Below are 26,855 nucleotides of genomic sequence, written 5' to 3' on the forward strand. Positions count from 1 at the left end.
AGTTAATCTATGAATGTCCGGTTGCACAGGATCAAATTACTCCATGCACCTATGTACCGGTCAGGCTCTACTCAAGCTTATTTAGAGGAGCAGAGAATTGAGGTTATGCTACATCCCTCTTATAGTCCTGACCTCTCTCCTTGTGACTTTTGGTTAAGTCCATACATCAAATCTTGCCCTCGCGGTCGCCGGTTCGAAACCCGTAGTGCCGTCGAAAACGCTCTCTACCAGTGTATAAACAGTATACACAAAGGACAGTTCAAAAATGTTTTTTTGGGAATGGATTTAATTTCTCATAATATTTAGAGGATCAATCTTGATTTTTAGACATTATTTAATACTCCATTGCTGACAGTAAATGAAGAAAATCAACAAGATATTATTCAATTTGATTACACAGAACAAATTATAGGACGTCATAATATCAATTTCAACGTTTCTCATTTTCAACCCTGTGTAGGGTCACGTCACCTACTTATACCAGACATATTGTCTTTTGATATTCTCAGCGACGTCAAGTTTTAGTCTAAAATTTCTGCAAGCTAGCTGTTTGTCGTCTTTTTTATTAATTATGTTTTCTACTTTCTCCAGGTACGAGTATCCTTATTTCCGTCACCTGTTTCTTATGTCCTGTTTCTAATGATGAACTACCAAATAGCATATACAAATTTCAGAAGAGAGCCGCCCGAAATATACTTGACAAAGACATTGATACACCCTCAGATATATTGTTTCATGAATTGAATTGGTTAATATAATATCTTATACAAATATTAGGACTGTCCACCAAAGCAGTCTCTTGTTAAAAATCAGACAAGCTTTAAGTAATCAAGGTCAAGCTGACCCTTAACCTTTGACCAATTGATCTAAAAATTGTCAAGGATCATCTACTAGTCATGACCTATCTCCGCGAATTGGCTAATTTCACAGATTTTATATACATTACAAGGAAAACAAATGTCTTCCTCGCAAGGCATATTTTGACCATAGGAACACTATTTGATCTACCTTGGCAGTGCTCAAGTAGATGATGTTTCAGGTAAAATATGAAGATTTTGGAATGTTTTATTTACCTATAAAGAACACACATGCCACTCTCCTTTCCTCCGGGAGGCAGGACCAAAATTGACACCAGGGGCATTATTTGAACAATGATGGTAGAGATTCTCCACATGATGTTTCATCATAGCCCTTAGGTTGTTGTTTTTTGTTTGTTTGTTTTGTTTCTTTGACAATATCAAATTGTTTTAAATTACATCAAGTTGCAATAGTGCTTTAATGAAAACCTGTTAGAACAGCATGTAACTGCATGAAATCATTGAAATGAAATAATATATGGCAAGAAAAAAAGAAAAGCTGTATCCCCATATACTAACATTTATTTCTAATTGACCATTACAAATAACAAATTCCATTTTGAATTAATAATGTGTTACAATATACAGAGTTTACCATGGTATGCAAATGTCAAAAATTCTACCTTTGGCAATATAATAATGCATGATAATAATACAACCATACAAATATGTGCAAAAAATGAATTTTGATATCATATATGTTTATACATGCAGACCTTTTAAAACAATGATGCTAGCTTTAATGCAGAGTTGTCTCCCTTGCACTATAATAATATTTAATCAAGAGTGATAACTCTGCAAGAAAGGTGATTAAGAGTGAGTGTGTGCATTAACCAATCAGAAGACACCGGATAATATAAGAGCTATTGATATGTGTACAATAACTGTAAAGATATCTTTTTGGTTCTTAACGAAAAAAACCTTCACCATTCATAAGGTAAAATAAGTACAACTTAGTTACAGTTGGATTTAAAGTATATCTTAAACAAAAATAACAAATAGTGTGTACTAATGAAAAGTTAGATATTTTTACTCAAGAATTTGCAATTAATCCATATCACAAAATAAAACAACAATACAATTCTAAATATGGCAGTATGTAAATGATTGTATATTTCTAAAGTTTCAATATATGTATCACAGAAAGGTTTGGAATTTCAAACATTATAAATTTATATATTTTCTTTATTTTTAAGAATCTATAAATAATCTGAAAACAGACAAAACAAATCCAGTGGACGGAATGTGAGATGAAAAAAAAAATATGAATAAAAATAAATTGCTGTAATGTCATTTTTAACAAAATGAGAATAATGGAAACCATGTAAAAATCTTATTTATCTTTTTATGACTTGAAAAAATATACATTTTCTTTTAATTTTAAAGACTTTCATATAAAAAATACTGTAAGACTTTAAGGAATTCTTTATATTTTGTAAATATTTGTTGAAGTTGTGTAACCAATATCAAAGAAACAACAAATTTTTTCTTTGATTTTTCATGATTATCATACCTACCTCTACATACAATCATTTTACTAATTAAGCTTTTTATTATAAAGAAATAACTGCACAAAAATCCAAATGGCATCATTCATGTATAAATACACAATTTGAAAAAAGGGAAGTAATAAAAATATTGCTCATGATTTTTTTCATGGTTGTCTTTCTTTTATACTTAATTGCGAAACAACATCAAATGCAAAAAGTACTGCACTGTCTAAATAAAATTTATTACACCAAAGAGAGGTGAAGCAACTAAAGTTTAAAGGCATTCTTTCTAAAATATTTCAAGCAATATTATTTGTATATAATGTGCACATAATGTGTCGTTTTTTTCTGCTTTTATTTCATTTCTGATTTTTAAGTTATATTAAAATTGGTTTTGGAATAAAACAAAGAAAAGATTTAATCAACATTGATTCATTTAAAATATCATTATCATTAATTTTGTATACAGTATTTTAACTTTCAAGATAAGATGAACCTTAAATGAATTTCAACATTAAAATTCTAAAACTGAAGTTATCATTGATGCTGACAAAAAATAAAGAACTCTTCACAATGAATGATGTCATGAAATGATCATTGTGTTTAATTATACAAAAATAGGGCTTACAGAAGACTACTACTGGCAGAATAACTTGTAATATTAAAGGCTACTAAGAATTTAGCAAAATTATTTACCTGTTTAAACTATATAATGATTTCTACATGATAAATTTGTAAAACATTAAGTCAATGACAACAACTTTGGACACTTGTCAGGAGAAAAGGTACCTATTGGTGAAACTATTCAAGGCAGTTATTCAACTAAAAGTCAATTTATAAACTCAATGGTGCAATATCAAATATAAAATCATATAGGTGATTCATAAACAACATCTGTTCTCATATCTATTTCAAACTATTTTTTTAATGATAAAAGAAAATGTAAAACTAGAACTATCACTAAATGTGATTAATACCCCCACAAGTCTGCTTCGGAAATGAGGATGTTACTAGTAACAGAATACCTTGTAATAGAATTGAAACATAGAGATATGGTTGTGGGCAATTAAAGATAATTGTGGTTCATGTATGTTGCATTTACTTTCAATGTGGTTGGCCATTGATGAAGTTTAATTGAATTACTCTGTAATATGTCCAGAAAGACAAAGAAAAAGAACAAAGGGCAATAACTCTATAAATACTGAAGATAGAGTTATAGTTCTTGTGCACTGCACTTCCTCTTAATGTGCTTGACCATTGTATGAAGTTGTTTCCAACCAGTACGTTTTAAGTTATGCTCCGGAAGAGGAAAAGTATCAAAGGGCAGTAACTCTGTATTTTGTCAAAATGGAGTTATGGCTCTTGTGCACTGCACTTCCTTTTAATGTCCTTGACAACTGTATGAAGTTGTAATGAATTCCAAACAGTAGTTTTCAAGTTATGCTCTGGACAAGGAAAAGTAACAAAGGGCAATAACTCTGTAATTAGTCAAGATGGAGTTATGGTTCTTGTGCACTGCACTTCCCCTTATTGTGCTTGACCATTGTATGAAGTTGTTTTGAATTCCAACCAGTAGTTTTCAAGTCATGCTCTGGACAAGGAAAAGTAACAAAGGGCAGTAACTCTGTAATTAGTCAAGATGGAGTTATGGTTCTTATGCACTGCACTTTCTCTCAATGTGCTTGACCATTGTATGAAGTTATAATGAATTCCAACAATAAGTCTTCAAGTTATGGTCCGGACAAAAGAAAGCAATGGAAAAGTAACAAAGGGCAATAAATCTGTAATTAGTCAAGATGGAGTTATGGTTCTTGTGCACTGCACTTCCCTTATTGTGCTTGGCCATTGTATGAAGTTGTTTTGAATTCCAACAGTAGTTTTAAAGTCATGCTCTGGACAAGGAAAAGAAACAAAGGGCAGTAACTCTGTAATAAGTCAAAATGGAGTTATGGTTCTTGTGCACTGCACTTCCTCTCAATGTGCTGGACCATTGTATGAAGTTATAATGAATTGCAACAATTAGTCTTCAAGTTATGGTCCGGACAAAAGAAAGCAATGGAAAAGTAATAAAGGGCAATAACTCTGTAATTACTTTAGACAGAGTTATGGTTTTTATGCACTGCACTTCCTCTCAATGTGCTTGACCATTGTATGTAGTTATATTGAATTCCAACCATTAGTCTTCAAGTTATGGTCCGGACAAAAAAAAGAAGGCAATGGAAAAGCAACAAAGGGCAATAACTCTGTAATTACTTTAGATAGAGTTATGGTTCTTGTGCACTGCACTTCCCCTTATTGTGTTTGACAATTGTATGAAGTTGTTTTGAATTCCAACCAGTAGTTTTCAAGTTATGCCACGGACAAGGATAAGTAACAAAGGGCAATACTCTGTAATTAGTCAAGATAGAGTTATGTTTCTTACGCACTGCACTTCCTCTCAATGTGCTTGACCATTGTATGTAGTTATATTGAATTCCAACCATTAGTCTTCAAGTTATGCTCCGGACAAGGAAAATGCAACGGACAAAAAAAAAAGCAATGGAAAAGCAACAAAGGGCAATAACTCTGTAATTACTTTAGATAGAGTTATGGTTCTTGTGCACTGCACTTCCCCTTATTGTGTTTGACAATTGTATGAAGTTGTTTTGAATTCCAACCAGTAGTTTTCAAGTTATGCCCCGGACAAGGAAAAGTAACAAAGGGCAATAACTCTGTAATTAGTCAAGATAGAGTTATGGTTCTTGTGCACTGCACTTCCTCTCAATGTGCTTGACCATTGTATGTAGTTATATTGAATTCCAACCATTAGTTTTCAAGTTATGCTCCGGACAAGGAAAATGCAACGGACGTCTGGACCGACCGACCGACCGACCGCCCGACCGACCAACCGACCGACCGACCGACCACCGGGTGACTCCTATATACCCCCCCAAACTTCGTTTTTGGGGGTATAATAAATATATGAAATTATACCATTAGGTACCTTTTTGCTTGACAAATCTCAAATATGATATGTGTAAGTCATACTGGCTCAAATATTAAGCAATGACAAAGACAACAATTAAATCATGAAAGAAATAAAGAAAAAAGACATGTATACTTTATACTTGTAACATACTGATAAACAACATTAGGTTGTTTATTATCATTCCTCATTTATTTACAAAACAATCTGATCTCTGAAAGCACTTTAATTTGAAGAAAAAAATAATCCCATTATCAAAATAATAAACCCCAGTATGTTTTAAAAATATGTCATCAAACTTTCCTCTACCATTTTAATTGTAGTACCAAGTATACAGGTAAAACCTCGAGTGTGGATATAGCCAATACTTCATTATGACAATAAATGGTATTTTCTCAATTAAATTTGTGTAAAACAGCCCCACCCATTTCAATTCTGAACTCCACTTCATATAATAAAAACCTGCTAAAGGTAAAAAAAAATCCTAAAACCTGTACTGCCACACTTCAAACATGATCCTAACTTTATCACTTCTACCAAACAGGAAGAAATGACAATTTTTCCATATTAAATGAACATATACAACACATAAAATAACCTTCCAATTATCACCAAGCATGATATATTTCAGCTCAAATGCTCAATATTTTTTTAAAAAGAACTAACATATTCCATTTATTCAAATATACACAATCAGATCATGTTTAATGAACTTGCTAAAACAACATGAACAACAAAAATTCTCTGTATCATTACCAGTAAATATGAATGTGGTCATATATTTACATAACAAAATAATAAATCTATGAAGGTAAGAATAATAAGACTGGTTATATACTACATTGTTAACCTAAATCTATACCCGGAGTTAAAAGAAAAAAAAATCTGCCTTAACCATTAACATATCATGATAGTCACTTCAAAAAAAAGCTACGGTTTGTTGAGTAATGAAAAGAAACAAAACAAATAATCATCCCCTGTATCAAAGGATACCAGTACACAGAATTTTATTTAATAACAAATTTGATTAAAAAAAAAACAAAGTCAATTTTTAAGTCTGTATATACTTTTCAAAACATGATTCTGATAAAGATATATTACTGCAACAAAACCGAGAAGAAGAAATTTTAGCATTTGTAATCATGACTTCATCTAAATATAACACATTTTTTAACAGACAAAAAGCAGTTTAGCACATATCGACGTAAAATCTCTGTTAAATTCAATAGATATTTAGAAAGATAACAGATATCTTTTGGAAAAATTCTGATTAATAATAGAAGTTAATTGACAACAGCTCTCCCAGTTCTTTTACATGATGCTTTATGGATAATATGTACAAGATACACATGTAAAATTGAATATTTTGCAAAAAAAAGGAGAAAATATACATTATCTGTTTAAAAAATTCAAATTTCATTTACACAATTTACAAAGTCAAAGCACAAATAGTTCTTGAAATGATTTTATACAATATTGGAATGAATTCTTGATGAAACATGTCTTAAAAATCAACATTCTTCTTAAAATAGAAAACACCAAGAAAGTGTTACTATTTTTAGTCACCGCCCTCATTATGAGGGGACCAACTCTTCAATTAATAAATGAGGCTTTTTTTTCAAAAAATGGGCAAATTTATTTCACATGTTACCATAGTAACCAATGATTAAATTTCCTGAGAGAGTTCATTGGCTTTTGAACCCTAAATCCTTTATGTGGCCATAGTCATTTTGGGAGCAAATAGGTTGTTGTTAGTAGGGAAACCAAACATAAAAGGTGCAACATGTTAATGTGAGGGAAAGGGTTGGGTAATGAAATAATGACATGAGTTACATTGCAGGTTTCTTTAAAATAACCAAAATGACATTATCAAAAATGTAATTTTACCTTTAACACAGATGTATTTTTTTCAACCTTATCAATTTAAGTTAAAGCAGAGTCTATTATATTGATCGGTAGTAATAAAATAAAACAATTACTTTAATTTTTTTATCATCAGCAAATCTATGTAATTATTAAAACATTTTCCATGGATTTATTTTCTGTATGTAAAATGTCAACTTTAATACAGTATTTCACACTACAATTTATTCATGCCAAGCTGAAAGGGTGCTGTAGACTGGTGGAGGGAAAAGGGGTAGGGGAGAAAAGCAGGGTGCCACACAAGAAAATAAATACGAAAAAAATTCTCATTTTGTATGAATCTGTCAATGGCTGACTATATATTTCACTGTTTCATTCCTTGGTCTGAAGATCTGAATTGATGGTAACCTATCTGAACATTAACACTAGTTTTACGTTCTATTTTGTATAACACATCTTTATCAGTATTGAATCAAAAAACATAATTCACAAAAATACAATAATTTAATCCACTAGTATTATTGTTATTCTAAAAATGAACACATAACAATTAAAGCATATTAAATCAAAGGTATAGCATAATTTATTCATCAACTAAATTTATTATATTTATTAATCAAATGAAAAATTTCTGAGATTTACTTTTACTACAGTGCCATTTTGAATAATTACTTTTAACTACTAGTTTCATTACTAAATGAAAGATACAAAATAATAAATAAACTCAAAGAGAAAAATTCTACACTAACCTCTAAAACAGCTAATGTAGTATAAATGTATATTATTTTGCTTGCTAAAGACTCTACGAAAATCATTAATCAAGTTATAAAATTCATTCATTCAAGCCATGCTTATACATACACTTCTAGACCTTGAATTTCTTTTACAGTATTCTTCAAAAGTTTTGATACACATGAAATTTATCTGTCATAAATATATTAAGATGGCATTTCATATGAATAACATTACATCTGACAGAAAAATTTAAAACAAAATATAAAGATACAACTATTTTTGTGTCATATTAACTAACACATGTTCTATTTTATATCAAATCCTTCTTTCTTATTGAAATAAATTTTTCAAATTCAAGCTGTAAATCATTAAATATCTTTGTTTGTAAACATGTAACAATTCAATTTGCAGAACACCTTTTTATTTGGTATAAATACATCAAATAGCACTTAAAATGATAATTCAGAAGCTACATTTTTTATCAAAAATTATTTTATAACAAATAATTCATGGTGCAAATATACTTTTGAGTGATAACTGTATCAAGGTTTACATATCACACACATAGGAAATTTCAAGTGCAACAAGGGAAAGGGGGTTTATATACTATACTTGTGTTACATATTCAATATTTCTTAGTTAAAGAATCAGCATATTACACATGAGTGTGTGATATATGACTTTATTTCTTTAAGCACAAAACATTTTTTAAATGCCAGCATCAACATTGACACATATTTTCTGTCTAAAGCCAAGACAACCTTCAACTTATTTAAGTTTTTCCTTCACATATTCTGGATGTAGATCTTAAGTTTTTTTCAGTAAACATAATTATAAATTTGAAAATCATGAAGGATAACAGATGTCATGGAATTTCCATTTACATATATAAATTTATTTTGTATCTGGTTAAATACAAACAACTTTTCTTACTCAACACTTTGCAAGTTGCAAAAATATTCTAAGTTACTTAATTTAACATTAAAGCTATGGGAAACAGTTAAGAAGTTGAACTTGTCTACAGCTTGGACTGGGGACAGATTTGAGATCAGATGTACTCACAAGATCATTAACCACTGACTTATAATGACTAGGGATCTATTGGCACTTGGTAACAAGGTTTTCACACCTATCTCAAATTCCTCCCATATTCTTGTCCTTAAAATATTGCAGAGTCATCCTCCATATCAGTAAACTTGAGGTGGGGTGTCTGGTTTTTCAATCAAAATGAAATAAAAAATATATTTACATATGATAGCACCTTATTAAGTGTTCAAGCTACTGAAATGAAGGACAACCATGAATTTTTTTAGATGCTTACTTTTTCTTAGAATACTTTAATTGGTATTCAAGATTGTGTCTTAAGGTCAACTATGTTAAATCACTGGATTGATTTGTACCAATCACTTATATGACACAGACAAGTTTTGACTGAGCACCTGAAAATACATTGCTTCAGCATGTTAAGAACAAGATTACTCACAGAAAATATGCATGATATTTGTTTGAATATGTAACACAATGTCAAACTAGTTAAAGCTCAATTGCTCCCAAATGTCTTTATGAATATGGCCTCCAGGATTCCAAATCAGGGTGGATTTTCTCAGTTTCCATCGTGACGCAGAACCCCTTGACCAAAAAGTCAGATGTTAGGTAGATGGTCGAATGGTGGTTTAGTTGGGTTGGTTTTCTTCGAGTATATATTCCCTTTATGCTGCGGCACTGGTGAGGTAGAGGTGTTCTTTAATCCGAGCTGCGGGAACTGATGGTTATACTGCTGCTGAAAGAAAGACATCTGTTTTCCGACATTTATAATGGAATGTTCACACCGCAAACAAAATAAAAACCATATAATGTTATATAAACAAAACAGAAATACTTAAAGCATTATAAATATCTAATAACTTAAATAACATATATAATCAAGCAGGTTAGAAAATGATTAAGCTTTTACATTGATTAAAATTGTCAGAACTCTACAGAAAGTGATCAAAGATATCTCTGTATCGGATATTTATTATTAAACAGCAAAAACCGCGTTAATAATCTCAATGCAGTTGACATAAAGCCTTCAAGCAGGGAATTACAAATGCATATGCTTCAAATTCACACAAAATACATTGAATGATATTATAAGATATTGCCATAGGTTATGTATGATTAAGAAATAGTCCCTTTGCCATAGATATGAATGAAATAACAAAGTACTATGACTTTACAAGGAAAAAAGCATAGTGATTAAAACCAAAGCAGTACACATGAATGTTTATTTTTTTACAATATATATTCTGTTGTTCTTGTTTTTTGGTATGGTACATGTATATTCATTTTCTTTCTGCCATTGAGAGCTTAAATAAATATATGACAACATTACGATTCCCTGCAAATGATAAATTTTTGGAACATGATTAACTTTAAATCTTAAATCTTGAGATAATCCATGGAAATCTTCAGCATTATCTATGATTATCTATAAAAAAGAAAATGCTAGTTTTTTTTCTAGAAAAACAGTAACACTTAAATTTAAAGTATTTAATATCAATTTTAAAAAATCTACTAGCTATTTCTGTTGTCAGTATTCAAACAATTTGAGCTCTCAGTGGTAAGAAAAAGTAGTCCATTATGTCTATTAGAGGTAAAAAGTCCTGAACCTATACACTGGGGATGAATACTTGGAGAAAATGGTATGCTTGATTGGAGTTAAGACGGAAGATGTTCAATCAATTGTCTGTATAGAATCACACAGGAATTAATCAGGTGCACTGACATACAAACGGGTGCTGCAAGCTAATATAAAATGCCGACTTCTTGACAGTTTCTTTATCTCATTACCTCCCTTCCCACCATTACTTACTGTTTCTTTTAAGAAAATGTCTGGTCATTGTTCTTTCACCTAATAACTTTCTCCTCTGCTTTAATGTATATGTTTGTATTTTAAATCAAGTGTCTCAGAAAGATTCTTTTGCAACTTAAAAATGCCCAATTTCAAATTTATTTTTCACCTCTCAAATTTATTTAATTTACATTTTCATAATTCTTTTTTAATAAACAGTCTCATTTATTATGACACCTTTTTCCACAATTCCTCAAACTTTGCTTTTAGTATGAAGTTATTGCTGCACAATTAACAAAGCTTCATTTTGTCATATTTAGAGAATAGAAATATCTTTTATTTAATTTACTTATATTTTTATAACAAGAACTGAATTACACTCCTATGCCTGTGTTTCAACTATTACTGCTATTTGTATGAACTATTATTTCTCAATCAGGAGTTAAAGATTGAATGTTCTTGGTAAGAATGACAAGCACTTATTGCTTATTCAAACTTTAAAATGAAAATTAACCTTTCAGACCCCTGAACTATCTCTTATGATACTCCTTTTAGATTTTTTTCCTGCAGTCCATCAAGAACAAGTTGTATTTAACATTCCTCCCAGCATTTTCCAAACATCTATTATTAGGAAAATTTCTTCCCTTCGACCATTTTTATAGGTCCTTTAATTTTAGAACAATCAAATTAAACTTAAGAAAGTTATGTTTGAAGATATTCTGTTAAGCATAAAAAGATAACAAAATCATATGATACTAGAAATATACCTAAGCAAAAACATTGTGGTTAGTTTCAACTGTGATTTTTGTGTGATAATAAACAAGGGAGATAACTTTATGTAACTCAGTGACAATTAGTAACAACAGGGAATTAAACATAATTAGTTCATAACAAATAAAATTAGCTGTATCCTGATCATTTAACTTTAAATTTTAGTCATAATTCAATAAAGCATCAACTGTCATCAAGGTCATTAAATTTTTAGTTCCAAACATTAGAAGGAAAACTCAATTGGAACCTTGTCCTATATCAACCACATCCAAAAAAGTTAAGAGTGAAAAAATATTTTAAATAATGTATAACTTGAAATATCTGCCAATCGAGCAAGTAAAAACTTCTAAATTCTATAATTATAAATGATGAAAATTGTTATAATTTCAAAGTTACAGCATATTTCTATGACAACTCATAGAACAATTTAGGGCAAGAAATGACCTGGACCCCAAAATAATAACTCATTTGGAAGGAAATACTCTGCCCGTTTAAGATTTTCATCGTTAATGCTTTATTGAATAGACATTATTGATAGTGCTTGGGTCTTTAATACAATCAATATGGTAACATTGAACAATTTATAAACATATGTGAGTACAGAAACTGTCAAGAGTGACTTGGAATCATTGTTACACCAAACATACTCAGTGTTTTCCATCGTCTACTTTTAAAGGCACCTCTCAAATATAACATGCATGTTATTCACAGTCAAAATCAATCTTGAAATATGCTTCAAATCTTTTACTGAACTAAATATTTTCGAAACAATGCAAAATCATTCTTAAAATCTTTCATTTGCTAAAAAACAAACTTTACACAGACCTCATAAAATACTTTTTTAGAAAGCTGTCTTAACAAAATTAGTTACCGAACTTGTGAAAAAAAAATATTTATCTAGTTTTTTAAATATTACTTCAAATCTATCGCTTTTTGAAATAGTATTCTGCTTTGATTTTTTGTCATTAACAGATTGAAGACTTTTTCGCTCTTTGGAAAACACTGATACGCACCTGCTGAAGATGGTTAAAGTTGTGTGGTGCTCGCGACCGATTATTTACCCTCTTCTCTCGTTTTGGTGGTTGTTCAAATATATCTTTATTCTGATCCATATATGGATGAACCAACAACTCTGCACACGTCAACCGGTCATCAGGATTCATCGCAAGACAATCCTTGAATATTTGAATAAATATTTCAAAACTTATAAATGTTTTTGTTGAATACTGATAAACATAATCTTTTGAACTTTATTTCAAAACTTCTACACATTATCTTGAATAAATGTTTAAAAATTGTTTCGAATTCATGCTTAAGCAAAATATAAAAATGATATAATTTAGGATTTGGACACATTGACAGACATGTTTGTATGTGATCATGGAACCATCCATGGGACACTTTAATGGAATTCCATGAAAAGGTGTGTATGATCCCCAAGTTTATTTGTTGGATTTCCAGTCAGAAACAGTACTGTAAAGAGTATTGGTGGAAAAAGACCATGTATGGTCCCCAAGTAAAAAGTAAAAGAATGGTAACACTCACACCTTTATGTGTTCTTTTGTAGCATAAGTTAATAATTTCTTCAGCAATACATTTTATTCTAAATAAATAAATAAGTTAGAATAAAATTTGTTTAAACATACCTTTAAAAACGTCAAAACTGAATCTGAGAAATTTGCAAACCGTTCTTCTAATGGTTCCTGAAATAAAGATAATATTTAACTGATAAGAAAACAAAAAGAACATGTTGGCTTTGCAACATCATACAAGGTGTTTAAGTTTGTATAATTTCAAGTGGGCCAAAGAGTAGAACTTTCAATGCTCTGTCTGCTGCATAGCCTCCGCAAATAAGTTTGATTTCTCATTGTCTAACCTCATCTTAAAATATTCATACAGACTGCTCTGTTGCAAAAGATTATAAATATTTGTATATTTCTTTGTATGATTTGCATTCAACTGAGAAATTCAACTACAGGGGTAGACAAATACTCCAGCCCATAACCGAAAATTCAACATCACGCCCAAAGAAACATTTTTTACCTTTGAAAATATTCTTACTGAATGCATGTATATATTTTTCTAAAAATCTTCCATAGCAATTGTTTTTACTGTTCTTTAGTTGCACTTTTCTCAAGAAAAAGTTTAATCAGAACTTACCAATCTTTCTGGCTCAGGTATAATCATACCCTTGAAAAAAGAATTTGCGGAGAAAATCTGCACATGACGTGGTAATAAATCACCTAAAAGAGAGAATAAAGAATATTCAGTAATATGATTAAATATAAATGCTATACATCCATTTCATAACCAGAACATTTGAGCAAAAATATAATAAGCACAAAATACATTTTAAATACACTTAGTACTGCCCAGAATTGACAGTGCTTTGTTCTCAATTTCTTGCCAAAGTTAGATTTTATTCTATGTGCTGTTGTTGTCTTCAGAAAAAAACTAGGAAATATTTTAGGCTAAGTGAACATAATGAACAAAATAAACCTGAGGTCATTAAATCAGACCTACATTGTTAATATATAATATCAATTTGTTTTGCTTGTACATGCAGGAACTTTGATTGAAATACATTTAACTTTTAAAGTAAACACCAAGGTGAAATAATTTCATGAGAGGCATAGCATCAGGCTGGTGTTCACAAGTGAAATATTTTAATTTGATTTACATGCAAAACAAGCATAATTATTTTCTTTATACTTCATGCCCATTTTCCTTTTTTTTGAAAAATGTATGTTATCAAACATATATATAGTATACATGTAGATAGTTATTTCTACTGACTTGATTACTGTGCTAATGACAGAGATTTCTTGTTCTAGCATATAGAAACTACATTAATCCTATCTGATGAAGTGGTGTTTATTCTAATATGTACACTGATGTATTATGTATGTGACATTGAGAAAAACCTTGTATAATTAGCAGATGACGTAAAAGAATATTGACTATTGTTATAAACTTCTAACCCTGTCTTTTCTGTGTTAATGCTTGCAGACTCTTAATATTTCTTCATTATTTTTACGGATTTTTACTGATTTTTGTCACCTATTTAATCACCATGCGCTCTCCTTTATGACATCACAATATTCATGTTACAAATAAGTCTGTAAAACTTTTCAAATTTGTTAACAATATGTGTGCAAATTTTGATGTGCTTTCAACTAGCATGTTCCTTTGTTTACAGAAGAAATTTTCATTCATTTTATGATGCAATACAATTCTGCATAGGATTTTCACCTGCATATAAAGGGACACAGAGATTTTTGACATGACGGGAATGGAAATATTTTTTTTGAGATTAAGGTTTCATTAGATGTCTGTATAAATCAATAACTTGTGTGCGAAATTTCAAATCATTTGCTCACTCTGTTTTTCTAGATTAATTGTTCTAATTGTGAAAAAGGACTTCAAATTATTTCGAGTATATTTCTTAATTATCTTTTGCATATATTTCTGTTTTTAGTTTATCTACTTAAGAACATCAAATTTTATGTTTTAGGCTTTTCAACTTCAGTGGAGTGACTTAAATGCATATCTTTCTGTTTTTAGTGCCCAAGATGATCTATGTAAGAAATTCTCATTATATATTTTTTAAGGCTTTTGGACCTCAGTGGAGTTCCTTTAGTTATAATAAAATTTGGCTTAGGTTCATTTCATTCTAATAATTTATAATTTAACAGTGAAATGATCAAAATATTTTTCCCTGTGTATTGAAAAGCATATAATAAATTAAAAAAATATTCATATAAATTAATTATTGCACCTGTTTTGTAACAAAGATAGTAACATAAACCTGTTTACACAAGCTTATTTATTTTCTAAGACTTGAAATATTTGCACAAATTAATTTCTGTATCTGTTTTGTACCAGTCTCTTAAGAAATTAACATATCAACACAAAGACGTTTCTCTGTATGTCTTGTATTATATTTTTCAATTTTCAAATCAGTATCTGATTTGACAAGACCTTAACCCAAACTGATCACTTATCAGCATTGTATCATAATCATTACAGAAAGCATGTTGCATGATTTCTTAAAGCAATCATGATTTTAACTGTTAATATCTCTAGAATGAAATATGCTTAATATTTGAAATAGAAAGAGCATTTATGGGTAATTATGATATATATGGCAAAACTTTAGCCTGAATAAACTAAGGTTATAAATATTGTCCCTAAGTTTCGTTTTAACATTTGTTTGTCTTTGACTTTAAAAGGAATAACATATCCTGACTCCACAGTCGTAAAATAAAGGAAGGACACACAACATTCTGGTACAAAAAAATATGTTTAAAATAAAACCTAGTAACCAGTAAAAACCAGTTACAGTTCAAGTGATTATAAATCTTTTCCTGTACACACCTATATGTCAATATAATTCATACAAGAACTGGATTAAGAGCTAGTTAATGTTCATACATTTAAAATGTAAACAGAATTATAATATTTTTACTAAATTTTCCATCTTAAGCTTTATAAATCTTCAAATTAAATGGCTATTATACATTCAGAGACAAGTTAACTTCTATTATAAATATACAACCACCTACCTTGTATATATGAATAAAATAATAATCCACTCTTAATCACAACCATTATAAATCCATAACTTGTAAAAAAGGGAGAAAGATTTGAGAAGAAAAATATATTATTTTTACGCAACAAATACCTAAAGTCTTTTTAATTAAATACAGCTGATCAACGTCTGATTTTCCAGGCCATAATGCTTGCCCTGTTAGCAATTCAGCAAACACACATCCTACAGCCCAGACGTCCACTGGCGGGCCATATTGCGTATCTCCTACAAGAAGCTCTGGGGCACGGTACCACCGGGTTGCCACATAGTCTGTATACTCATCCCCTGGACCAGCTGAAAGAAAAAAATATGTTTTATAGAAATTTCCAAATAAAAATTTTGGGTGTATAAGTGGGTCAGAAGACTTAATATATCTTTTTTCTGTAAGCTTCTTTAAATACTGTACTAGGAAAGATGGGAAGACTATAGAAATGCTAAATACTATTAAAATATTCTGTCATATCATCATTAGCATAATAATTATGCCTCTATAAAAACTATTTAAGAGAATTTTTTGCTGCTGAGAATTGTTAAAACATATTAAGTGGTAGTTATTAAATGTATAACAGTACAATGGACACATTAATTTTAGTACATGTATGTACAAAACATTTGCTTGGAGAGTTGTCTATCATCAATACCCTTTTATAAATGATCTGTTATTTTATCAATAATATCATTCAACATGATGGCTTTGAATACATATGATGAATCTGACTAAACCTTATAAAATGCTCAATTTAACACATTGAAATAAATAGCTTGATAGTATTCATTAGTTTTCTGTTGCCCCATCGTCACTTGCTTAAGTTATCAGTAAAGTTCCGGCAGCTTGTGCCTCTGTACAGTTTGTAGGCTACTTAAATTTTATATTGATGATTCTAAATTCTAGCAGTTTTAGATGCAAATTATCAGAAAATATCTAGACTTGGCTGAGATCCGAACTTGTTACAGACTGATCCAATCAAATCTGGCATGGTAAGGGTCTAACTTTGGCACATCCTGTCTGTAATGTCAACTTTGCAGGAATGTTTGACTTTTGAAAACAACTTAAATTTCACCTGCACAATTAATGGTTACTTCAAATGTTTACACATCTTTTGTCATTTACCCAATTAAAGTTCTCAATGCACTTAAACACTTAAAATTTACAATAATATCTATTTAATTAGCTTTAAATTAGATTTTTTAATATTTGATAAGCCTAAAAACAGAAATCTTTGCATAATGGTACTTATTTTTCCCCCAATTGACTAAAACCATGCCTTTCACTTTTATATCTTATCTTTTTAATGGCCAATTTGCACTTAGTTTTCACTTCAATATTATTTACACAAAATATCAGATCTCCATTTTTTGTTATAATTCTACTTGAGAGTGGCCATTAAAATTCATGCTTGATTTGTTGAAGAAATATAAATCACTTGGTGAAACAGTATGCCAAATTGAAACCTAATGAAACATAAGACTTTCATAACAAATGCATTGTCCCACTAGAGTAGAATTATGCACAGACATGTTCAATTTTAAAAGTCAGTAATAATTTTTTTTCAAATTTCAATTATTTTTTCCATATTTGTTGGTTTATGCATTCCAAACTAATACTTCAAACATTTCCACTCAAATAGACCTATTTGACATTTATCATGTTTCTATCCCACAAATTGTGTGTGTGTGTTATTTATAATCACCGCACTTTACTTTCTCTAATGAACCAGACACAATAACCAAATAATCGGAATAATTTGTTTTGTGACTGAATATTGAATTATGATTTATGTGTAATTTGTCACCTTACAGTCTATTGAGAATAAATATTACACCCTGGCAACTGCAGTAAATATCTGCACCCTGTAAAGTGGTTTTATTTAACATTTAAATTGTGCCATAGTGACTATGCTTTCAAAATCTATATTTAGATATTTTTTTTGAAAAAAGGTTCACACAAAACAAAATGGGAATTCAATGATAACTTAGAATTCTTGAAGTTCACAAATGTGTTTTTGTCCCCACCCCCTAAAAATGATAAGAATTTTAAAATGTAAACCTTATAGGAACTTTGTTATTACTATTAGACTGCTTATATTCAAACCCCATTTTCTTGATTACCTATTAATTAAAGAAATATAGATTGACAGAACTTTAATCAAACACAGTAACTTGAATCAGGAACATTTCTGAGACCTTTAATCATTTACAAAATAACAATCCCACGCTGAAGTTATTTCCATCTTGGTATTTTCTTCCTCTTCATAATTTATTTACAAGGTAAATATTAAAGAAATGATTCAATAATACAGGTATATAAATAAGCAATAACATATATGCCACAGTCTATGACCTCATACCTATCGTAATACATGTATCTCTAAATCGGGTAAATCTAGAATATTTAACTATTTCAACAATTTACTCGGGCATGTACGTAATGTAAAATGAACTTCCGACACACCTGTTGTTGAAATAAATGGAACAATACAAATCATTGCGAATTACTCAACAAAGACCATTATTGTTCTCACAGTAAAATGACTTAACATTGGATTACAAAGGCTAGAATATACAAGCTGCATTTGGTAAATATTTGTAGCTGTGCCAAAATATACAAACTGGATAACACCTACACTGTGTTACCTTTGATAAAGATTGTTTTAACAGTGTGAGAGATCTTAATGTCATAAAACAAAGGAACAGAACTGTTTGTTTTTGTTTGATATGGGTTTAAACAGAATTGCTGAATACATTTCTAGCTGTAAAATATGTCACTGATCAAATACTTTATGCTTTCCATTACTTTATGTAACATTAAGGTCAACAACATTATATGTTTACAAAAATATCTTTTATCTTAATGTTAAAAAAAAAATATGTGCAACAAATTAATCCCAGCACTCCTCAAACATATGTGTTACTTAACAATTAACCCTTTAAATATCTCAAATGGACTTGTCCATCTTTGATCTATAAATCTGGACAAAACCATTTATCATTTTTAGGGGATTATATTCAAAATATATACAGAATAGTAATGTACTGGCAGATCGTAGTCTGCTACTAGTCACGTTGCCGCCAGCAGGCTCTGGGTTAATTTGCTAACATTACTGCATAGAACATAATTAATTCTCATTTTTCCAACCATGTCTATTCTGAGAGTGACACCTGTTGGTACTAATATATTGTGTAATTTGGCCTACATGTCTGTATAAATAAATAATGTGATTTTTGAGTCCATCAAACATTGACGCAGTTTTAAAATGATTTGTACGTCATCACATAATATGTAAATAATTGATTGATAATGGACCAATCAAAATGACAGATAAATTCTCTTCCTGTAATTTAGTAACATACCATTAAGAAAAAATATTTACCTTAATTTACCCATATCAAGAAAAAAGTTTTATTATCATACTCTCAATCAAGCCAACTTAATGTACAATTTTCTTAATGTAATTATTTGTAAAGTTCTACTGAGTTATCAATCTACATCTGTCAACATTTAAATTAACAAAACATATGACAATTCTGAATGACAGCAACATAAATAATGATGAACAAACTCAATCAATATTTGTAAGAATAACATACGAGTATATATGCAAAATGTTCACACTGACAAATGCTAATTCAAAATGTACTTTAAATGAAGTTTCTAATTAATAGGGAATTGATTTTAAAAGACGATGAAAAAAAAGTTACAAGAAAGTTATTTTATAATCAAAGATCTACACAATGGTTAAGTTCTTCATATTTGTTTGACAACTTTAAGCAATAACTTTTAGTTAACTTATTTAAAAAAAAAAATTAGTACTCTTGGGTATTGCTTACAATGCAAAGTTTCAAATGAATCAATATCATAGTTCTATTTTGATAAAGTCAGAAACATATATTCTTAAATATTATTAAACAGCCATTTTGACAAGATATGTAAATTAAGTAATTTTACATCGTATTTAAAAAATGAGAATTTATGAAAATTTTCCAAGATGTACAAAGTTTTATTGCCAAAACCCTACTCAAATTTTAAATCATGTTTAGTTTTTTTAAGTTGGGAGCTTACAAAACAAGGCATTTTAAGAGAGGAAAAACATGTACTGAAATTTACACATACTTCAAACGACACTTCTATGTCATTTCTGATTTAAAACACAATATTTTATTACCTCTTAATACAGGTAAATCAACCAATATATTTTCAGAGTTCAGTTTAAATTTTATAGTTTTATATCTACCTGAACTTTTCATTTGACAGCTATGTAAATAGTTTTAACTCTGATAGAATAATAAAACAGTTGTGTAAGTAAAGCTACTTCATTTTACTTTATGCTCCTACTGAAAATATAAGTATGTTTGTTTTCTCCTATAGCAAATATTTATAAACGGGACAAATCATTCAACCCTCAATATCAACCAATGTAAACACTATACACGTACCTGACAAAGCATAATTTTCTACCATAATTGTATTGTAAAATATATTATTGAGTAAAAAAACCTTTGCTAAACTTTTATATTAGGCCAATGCCAACTTGAGCTATGTCAATCTCTAAGCACTTGCAAACTCTCAGCCATTTCTGAGACTAAGGCAAACTTCAGAAGTCATGACAAAATCTGAAAACGTCCAAAGCCATGGCAAATTTGTGGAGATATGGCAAATTTCCTGATTATGAGGAAAACCCCAAGCAATGGCAAACTCTGAGCAATGGTAATCATGGTAAATAATGCCAATATTATTGAAATTCAGAAAAGGACACCAATTAATCATCTTGAAATCTTGTCTGTATCAATATTCTTCATCATCTTAGAAAGCTAACTTCAGCACCAAACATCTTCTTCTGTATGTCATGGTCTGCTTCATTTTCCAATTCTAGGTTACTATTTTACAATACTGAATTTTTTCTTTCCAGAAAGTCACTTTTTCTCTTGTTTTATTCTTATTTAAAATTTTGTATTAATTGTATAAAATGACTTACTTAATATTCTGGCAAATCCAAAATCGCACAGTTTTACTTGTCCCTGGCGTGTTATAAGTATATTCTCAGGTTTAACATCCCTGTGTATACACTGAAGTACAAAACAATAATTCAGTTTTTAAATTCATCACGCAAAATGACAACATAATATAATCAGCATTTCAGTCAAATGTATGTATATTTGAATACAGTTAAAGAATTCTAGATAATAACAATGCAAGACATTCCCGCCCTTTTAATCGTACCAACAAGCTTTGAATATGCCAACCAACCAGCATGATTTTTTTTTGTATTTCAGTGAACCCCATTTTTGAAGCTGATCTTATTTTGGTTCATAACAATGGTTACATAAATGATTTACTTAGTTTTAACACTTACCTTACTGCTGCAACTTAAAATGATTTATTAGCCTAAGCCACAAGAAAGGAGCAAGACCAGTCAGCATATTCATGCAATCTGTCTAGGCACTATACTGTTGGCTGATATCAGATATAACTTGATATGCCCAAAACTGATAATCGTCAGTTCCAAAAAATGAAAATTTCCTTTTAAGAAATTTAGCAAGTTAGGGGTTAAAGAAGTTTTCTATCACTTTAGTGTGAAGACAACAAAACAGCCTTAAAATTAAATTCTGAAAAAAGCTATGTACCTTGAGCTATTTACCTAGTACATAATATTACAATTACATTATTTAATTATAATTTTCATATTCAGTAATGAAATTAATAACAACAATTAACAATATATAAAATAACATTGTTCCATTGACTAGTAATATTTTTCATGATAAAACAAAAATCCAGTACAAACTGCCTATTTAAGTAGCTATATAATGTCTTAAAATCAGTCAAATATTTTCGATCTTCCTTATCTAAAGCTGATCAGTTTGACACATTAGAAAACATGCTTAAGTAAATCATCCTATGAAAGATAAAAAGAAAAAAAGACGCAACTCATTGGATTTAAAAGTGAAGTGATTGCAATTTCCATATTTAACCTAGTTCACCAGACTTCCTCAATTCAATGCAGCTATTGAATTAAATAAAACTTTGGTTTCAATATCTAAGTTAAGGCTTTCATTTTGAAATTTAATTTCTCATCCCAATAACTTTATTTTTACTTTAATGATTGAATAATTCATGCCAAAAACTTATTTTATTGGCAAAATTGAAAAATATAACAAATATTCCTAATGTCATGATCAGTCTTTCTGCTAGACTAGGTTTATTTGATTCTATCCTCTATTAAAATGTTGTAAATTTTAATAATATATCTTCAAGTCATTAAAATGTTGCATGCTTGATTAACAAAAAAACTTAAAAAGAGTAATAAATTTCTACTTATCCCTGAAATAGAACCAGAATATTCAATCCTAGCTATGAAACAGTTCTACTTCAGTTCAATTTCATTTCATAAGAACTACATGTGTAGATTATGGATGAAAAAAAGTTAGCAAAGACCTTGCAATAGGAGCCAATACCTCTGTTTGCCATGAGTTTTTTCTAATCTAAATCATAGCAAGCATTACTTATTTTATTTGATGGATATATCACCCACAATGCTTTATACTTACATGATGCTGATGACAGAAATTTACTGACAACAACACTTGGTATATTATTCTTTTAACCATTGGTTCTGGAACACTGAAAACGATAGAAGAAAATGCATGATAACTAAATTGAAAGTTAAACAAAGCCAAAAAAATCTAATCTTTACATACTGAAATGAAAGATACATACATTTTGTTACTGTGAAATACTAACAAAAGTAAAGGTAGCTTTTTTTAAATTGTTAAAAATACCTGGGCAATCCGTGCAAAAAATCACCTTTTTAATCATAATGCAACTATGTCTATTTACTTTTATTTTGTAATATAAGAATATTTCACGTAACTGATTTAAACGTTTTAACTTTGAAACAAACAATGTTTAATATGATATTTTATACAGTTCAGCTATATGGAATAATTGAAAAACCTCTATCTTTCATTATCACAATGAACAACAGTCATATAGTTATGTTTTTCATGTCTTTCATTTGTCTTAGGAAAGGATGCATAAAGGCATGTACACTGGCAAGAGACTTACGTTTTATAATTTATTTATAGAAATGAACATTCAATACTTGACACTCCAAATATTATAATATTTGTGGAAGCACAATATAAAATAGGAACATAAAAAGTTACCCTCTAGGATGTCTGTCTAGTTCATTTAGCACTGTATGATCTACATATTCAAACACCAAATGTAACCTTTTCTTCCGACGAAACACTTCTATCAAATTTACCAAATTTGGATGTTTCAATTGCTGCAATATAAGAAGAAAATGTTATGGATGTTACATGTAAGAAATAAGAACTCATACAAAACTAGTGACAATTAAAAGGCAAAATTGGCAATACATGGTCACAGATTAAATATATCATGAATATGTTTTGATTTATTGTAATGTGTATCACTATGAATACATAGATTAGTTCTTTATAGTATGATATAGATTAACTATATCATGAATGCAATATTTTGAATTATCGTTATGTGTATAATAAATACATAGTTCTCTGCATGTAAAAGCAATTTCAGAGTTAAATATAATATGATTTGAAATACAGTCAAACCAAACTATACACTGAAGGTAGATCTATGTATACATGAAAATTAACAAGAGTGCCAGATATTTATTGTAAGCAATACTTTTAAATTTTGTGAAACTTTCTTCAAAGAGAAAGCATTTGTCATAATTTGCCAGTAACTCAAGCCTATCTGATATCAGATAAAAGTATTCTTTTTGACACATTGCCTGATAATCATATTCATTGCCCTTTAGTAAAAGAATCAAGTTACAATCTTTAGTTCTATAAGTAAAGAATTCTACCATGCATTTTGACTTTATGTTGATTGAAATGATAGGCTATCATAGAGGAATTGATTATTTCAGCACTGCTTAAATATCAAAAATATTTTCAATGTTACTTTCAAATACAATTTGTCAATTATCATGATTAAAGTAAGCTTTATCGTTTTCTTTTTAAAAAAAATGAAAATGCATAACAATAAATGAAAAGAATTACAAAATGTAGGCCAAAGGATTTCAAAACAAACAAAGTCAAGAAAAATCAATTGATCTTACCGTACTTTTTTCACAATACAATGGAACTGATATTAAGATCATTATGCTTTTCAAAATTCTACCTCCATAGTTTAGAATAAGAAGTAATTTCGATAAAGACGTCAATTTACTGTTGCAATTTTTGTGAACTTGTAACATTTTATTACCCACACAGTGTACAAATGAATGAACAATGCATCAAAATGTAGGACAAATTTAACAAAAAAATGTTATGCCCACAAGCAGTATCATACAAACACTTTAGTTTAACAGTTGTTAGACATGTTCTTTTTCATCAAAATGAGAATGGGGTTAGAATCCAAAACATTTTCTTAACAGGAATAATATGAACTCTTCAATCTTTTATTTGGAAAAAAAAATTGACATTTTGTCAGTGAGGAATACTTTTTTTTTGAAGTGCTTCTAAAGCCTCAAAACATTGGGCCAAAAAAACATTTTGCCAATTATCTGACTTCCCTAGGTCACCTTCATAGTTTTATATAGAAAGTATAGAAAGCAACTTTAAGTCTTTTTTTTTTATTTACTAAAATTAACTAAAATAATACAACTTTCAACCCTTAAAGACTTTCAAATTTAGTATCAATGCTATTTCTTTGTATTTCACTGATCAATGTCAGTACTAAATTTGAAAAATCTTAATTTTCCCTGACAAAGAAGGATTTAAGTAATAGCTGTATTATTGAAATTATAGATTATATCAATATAAATAATAAATTCTACCTACATACATGTATGTTTTTGAACGCAGGTTATTGATTGAAACCAATAATAATAATCACTATATGATTGATATTTGCAATATATTTTGTTTTGTATAGATTTCTTTTCTTGAACAGGATCTAGAGATGCACGGGATGACTCCTTGGTTTCCATATAACCATAAATCTCACCACTGCTTCAACTCTAACAGGCCATTATGTATCCAATACTCGGGTCTTGAACCCTCAACCTCCATATTTAGTATCTGATATTTTAATTCCACCTCTGAATTTTAAGGAAATTTATGACAAGTGTACTGTATATTAATCTACCACTTTATAAACATATTAATAACCTTACAACTCACCTTTAACATTCTTATTTCCCTCATAGCAATCTTTTTAATTAAAGGATCCTCTTCAGATTCCACAAATTTTTTAATAGCTACATGCTGGCCTGTTTCTCTGTTTTTGCATTTGAACACGACACCATATGACCCTTCACCAATGCGACAGATCTTTTCATATTTCTCCATTTTAAGAGTTAATATGTTAACAACGATATAATGAAGTACTAAGCAGCCTGTTCTCTATGACTAGATGAAAACTCAATCACTGAACTGTCAAAACAAGGTCGAAATTCTTTATCTGACCTTGGGTATAATGATTTTCGGGTTCTCAAACAGAGAATCCTATCTAGTCCGTTTCCTTGTTATCATATTTAAGGCATTAAAGCCCATTTTACTTAAAAAATAACGAAAATTTTCAAAGAAGTCAGATTTCACAACACAAATGTCAGAAATCAAAATTCCAACGGGCACCTGTTTGCTTGTTTACGTAAAATTCAACCACGATTAAAGCAATTAAAGGTCTGTATTATATCAAATGGTACACTGGCAAGAAGATAGAATGATAACTAGGTATTTTCCTGTAACTAAATATACAATCCGTAACAGGACATCACTTCACCACATGAAAATCCTTGATTTTTTTCGTCGCCATTGTCTAAATCTGCCAGTCGCCATAATGATTGTATATGTAAGAAGTGCGCGTATTCATGAGCGTTTAAATCAATTTATCTTTTTTAATCTTTTTATAAATAATCACTACATTTGAGTACTCATTTAAAATATAACATTGAAAAATATTCCATTAACATACAATCCTTTTTTACCTTTTCCGATATTTTGTCATCATATATTGGAACTAATTTTTCAATCGGGAGAAGGCATTTTGACTATGTGGTTGTGCTTCGGCATTTGTTTTGGTAGAAGGGTTATCTCTATAGCAACACTAACCACGTGATCAAGCTATCAGTCAAATATCAATAAAACTGACAAAGACCTTTGATCAAGTCTTGATCGGGCAAATAGTGTTATCATTTAGGAGTGTACTGTTCAAGATTCGTTTATAAAAAGGGAAAGTGTTACAAAATAAATAAAATAACCCTGTGTAAGTTTTCTGGCATAGAATCTAGTGTATTTAGATTTATAAATTTAATACTGCAGTAATGTCCTAGACCATAAATTTAATATAGCCCAATATTTGGTTTTTTTTAACAGCTCCATTAATTATTGATCCTTTGTAAATCTTTAAATGACATTTTAAAGAGGGTATCTCATACATAATTAACTTTCTGAATTACAAGTATTTATTAATCATCTTGTTATGGTGCTTCATATTCTAAATATACATACATACTGCCTATACTGTGTACATACAGTACTGCAGTGTAAATGTATACACTTTTTAAATGTTCTTAATCTCATAACATAAACTGATAATTATAAAAAGAGCTGTCTGAGAGACAATGATCTTGACTACATTATAAGGTGCATGGATGAATAAGATATCACATCTTATTCATCCATGCACCTTATAATGTAGGATTTTGCACCAAAAGCAAAATATCTAGCTATCTGCAGAGTTTTTCCTCAAACATGT

The 26,855-nt window shown here is 29.6% G+C and overlaps 1 protein-coding gene across 5 annotated transcripts; it reads right to left on the bottom strand.

The window, feature by feature from the left end:
• Nucleotides 1-1,361: 1,361 nt before the first annotated feature.
• LOC132729304 (cyclin-dependent kinase-like 1) lies at nt 1,362-26,112 on the bottom strand. 5 transcript variants are annotated; one of them, XM_060715041.1, is made up of 9 exons: nt 25,280-26,112; nt 23,270-23,391; nt 22,652-22,724; nt 21,079-21,169; nt 16,199-16,399; nt 13,675-13,757; nt 13,161-13,217; nt 12,576-12,689; nt 1,362-9,687 (listed from the first exon to the last, which is right to left on the bottom strand). In XM_060715041.1, the coding sequence occupies exons 1-9, from the start codon at nt 25,445-25,447 to the stop codon at nt 9,553-9,555; spliced, it is 1,044 nt and encodes a 347-aa protein (XP_060571024.1). In that variant the 5' UTR covers nt 25,448-26,112; the 3' UTR covers nt 1,362-9,552. The 5 variants fall into 5 exon arrangements, with proteins under 5 accessions (XP_060571024.1, XP_060571023.1, XP_060571022.1 ...); XM_060715040.1 differs by having other exon boundaries at nt 1,362-9,690; XM_060715039.1 differs by having other exon boundaries at nt 12,528-12,689; nt 25,280-26,111.
• Nucleotides 26,113-26,855: the final 743 nt, after the last annotated feature.

Source organism: Ruditapes philippinarum, unplaced genomic scaffold (assembly GCF_026571515.1).
Source record: "Ruditapes philippinarum isolate M1 unplaced genomic scaffold, ASM2657151v2 ctg17_1_1_1_1, whole genome shotgun sequence".
Classification (NCBI taxonomy): domain Eukaryota; kingdom Metazoa; phylum Mollusca; class Bivalvia; order Venerida; family Veneridae; genus Ruditapes; species Ruditapes philippinarum.

Coding starts and splice junctions, on each gene's coding strand:
- LOC132729304 (XM_060715037.1), bottom strand. CDS start 25,447: ATGGAGAAATATGAAAAGATCTGTCGCATTGGTGAAGGGTCATATGGT. Junction 16,400..21,078: donor TGGATTTGCCAGAATATTAA/GTAAGTCATTTT, acceptor TTTTTCTTTCAG/CTGGTCCAGGGGATGAGTAT. Junction 9,706..12,527: donor ACTTTAACCATCTTCAGCAG/GTGCGTATCAGT, acceptor GTCGGAAAACAG/ATGTCTTTCTTTCAGCAGCA.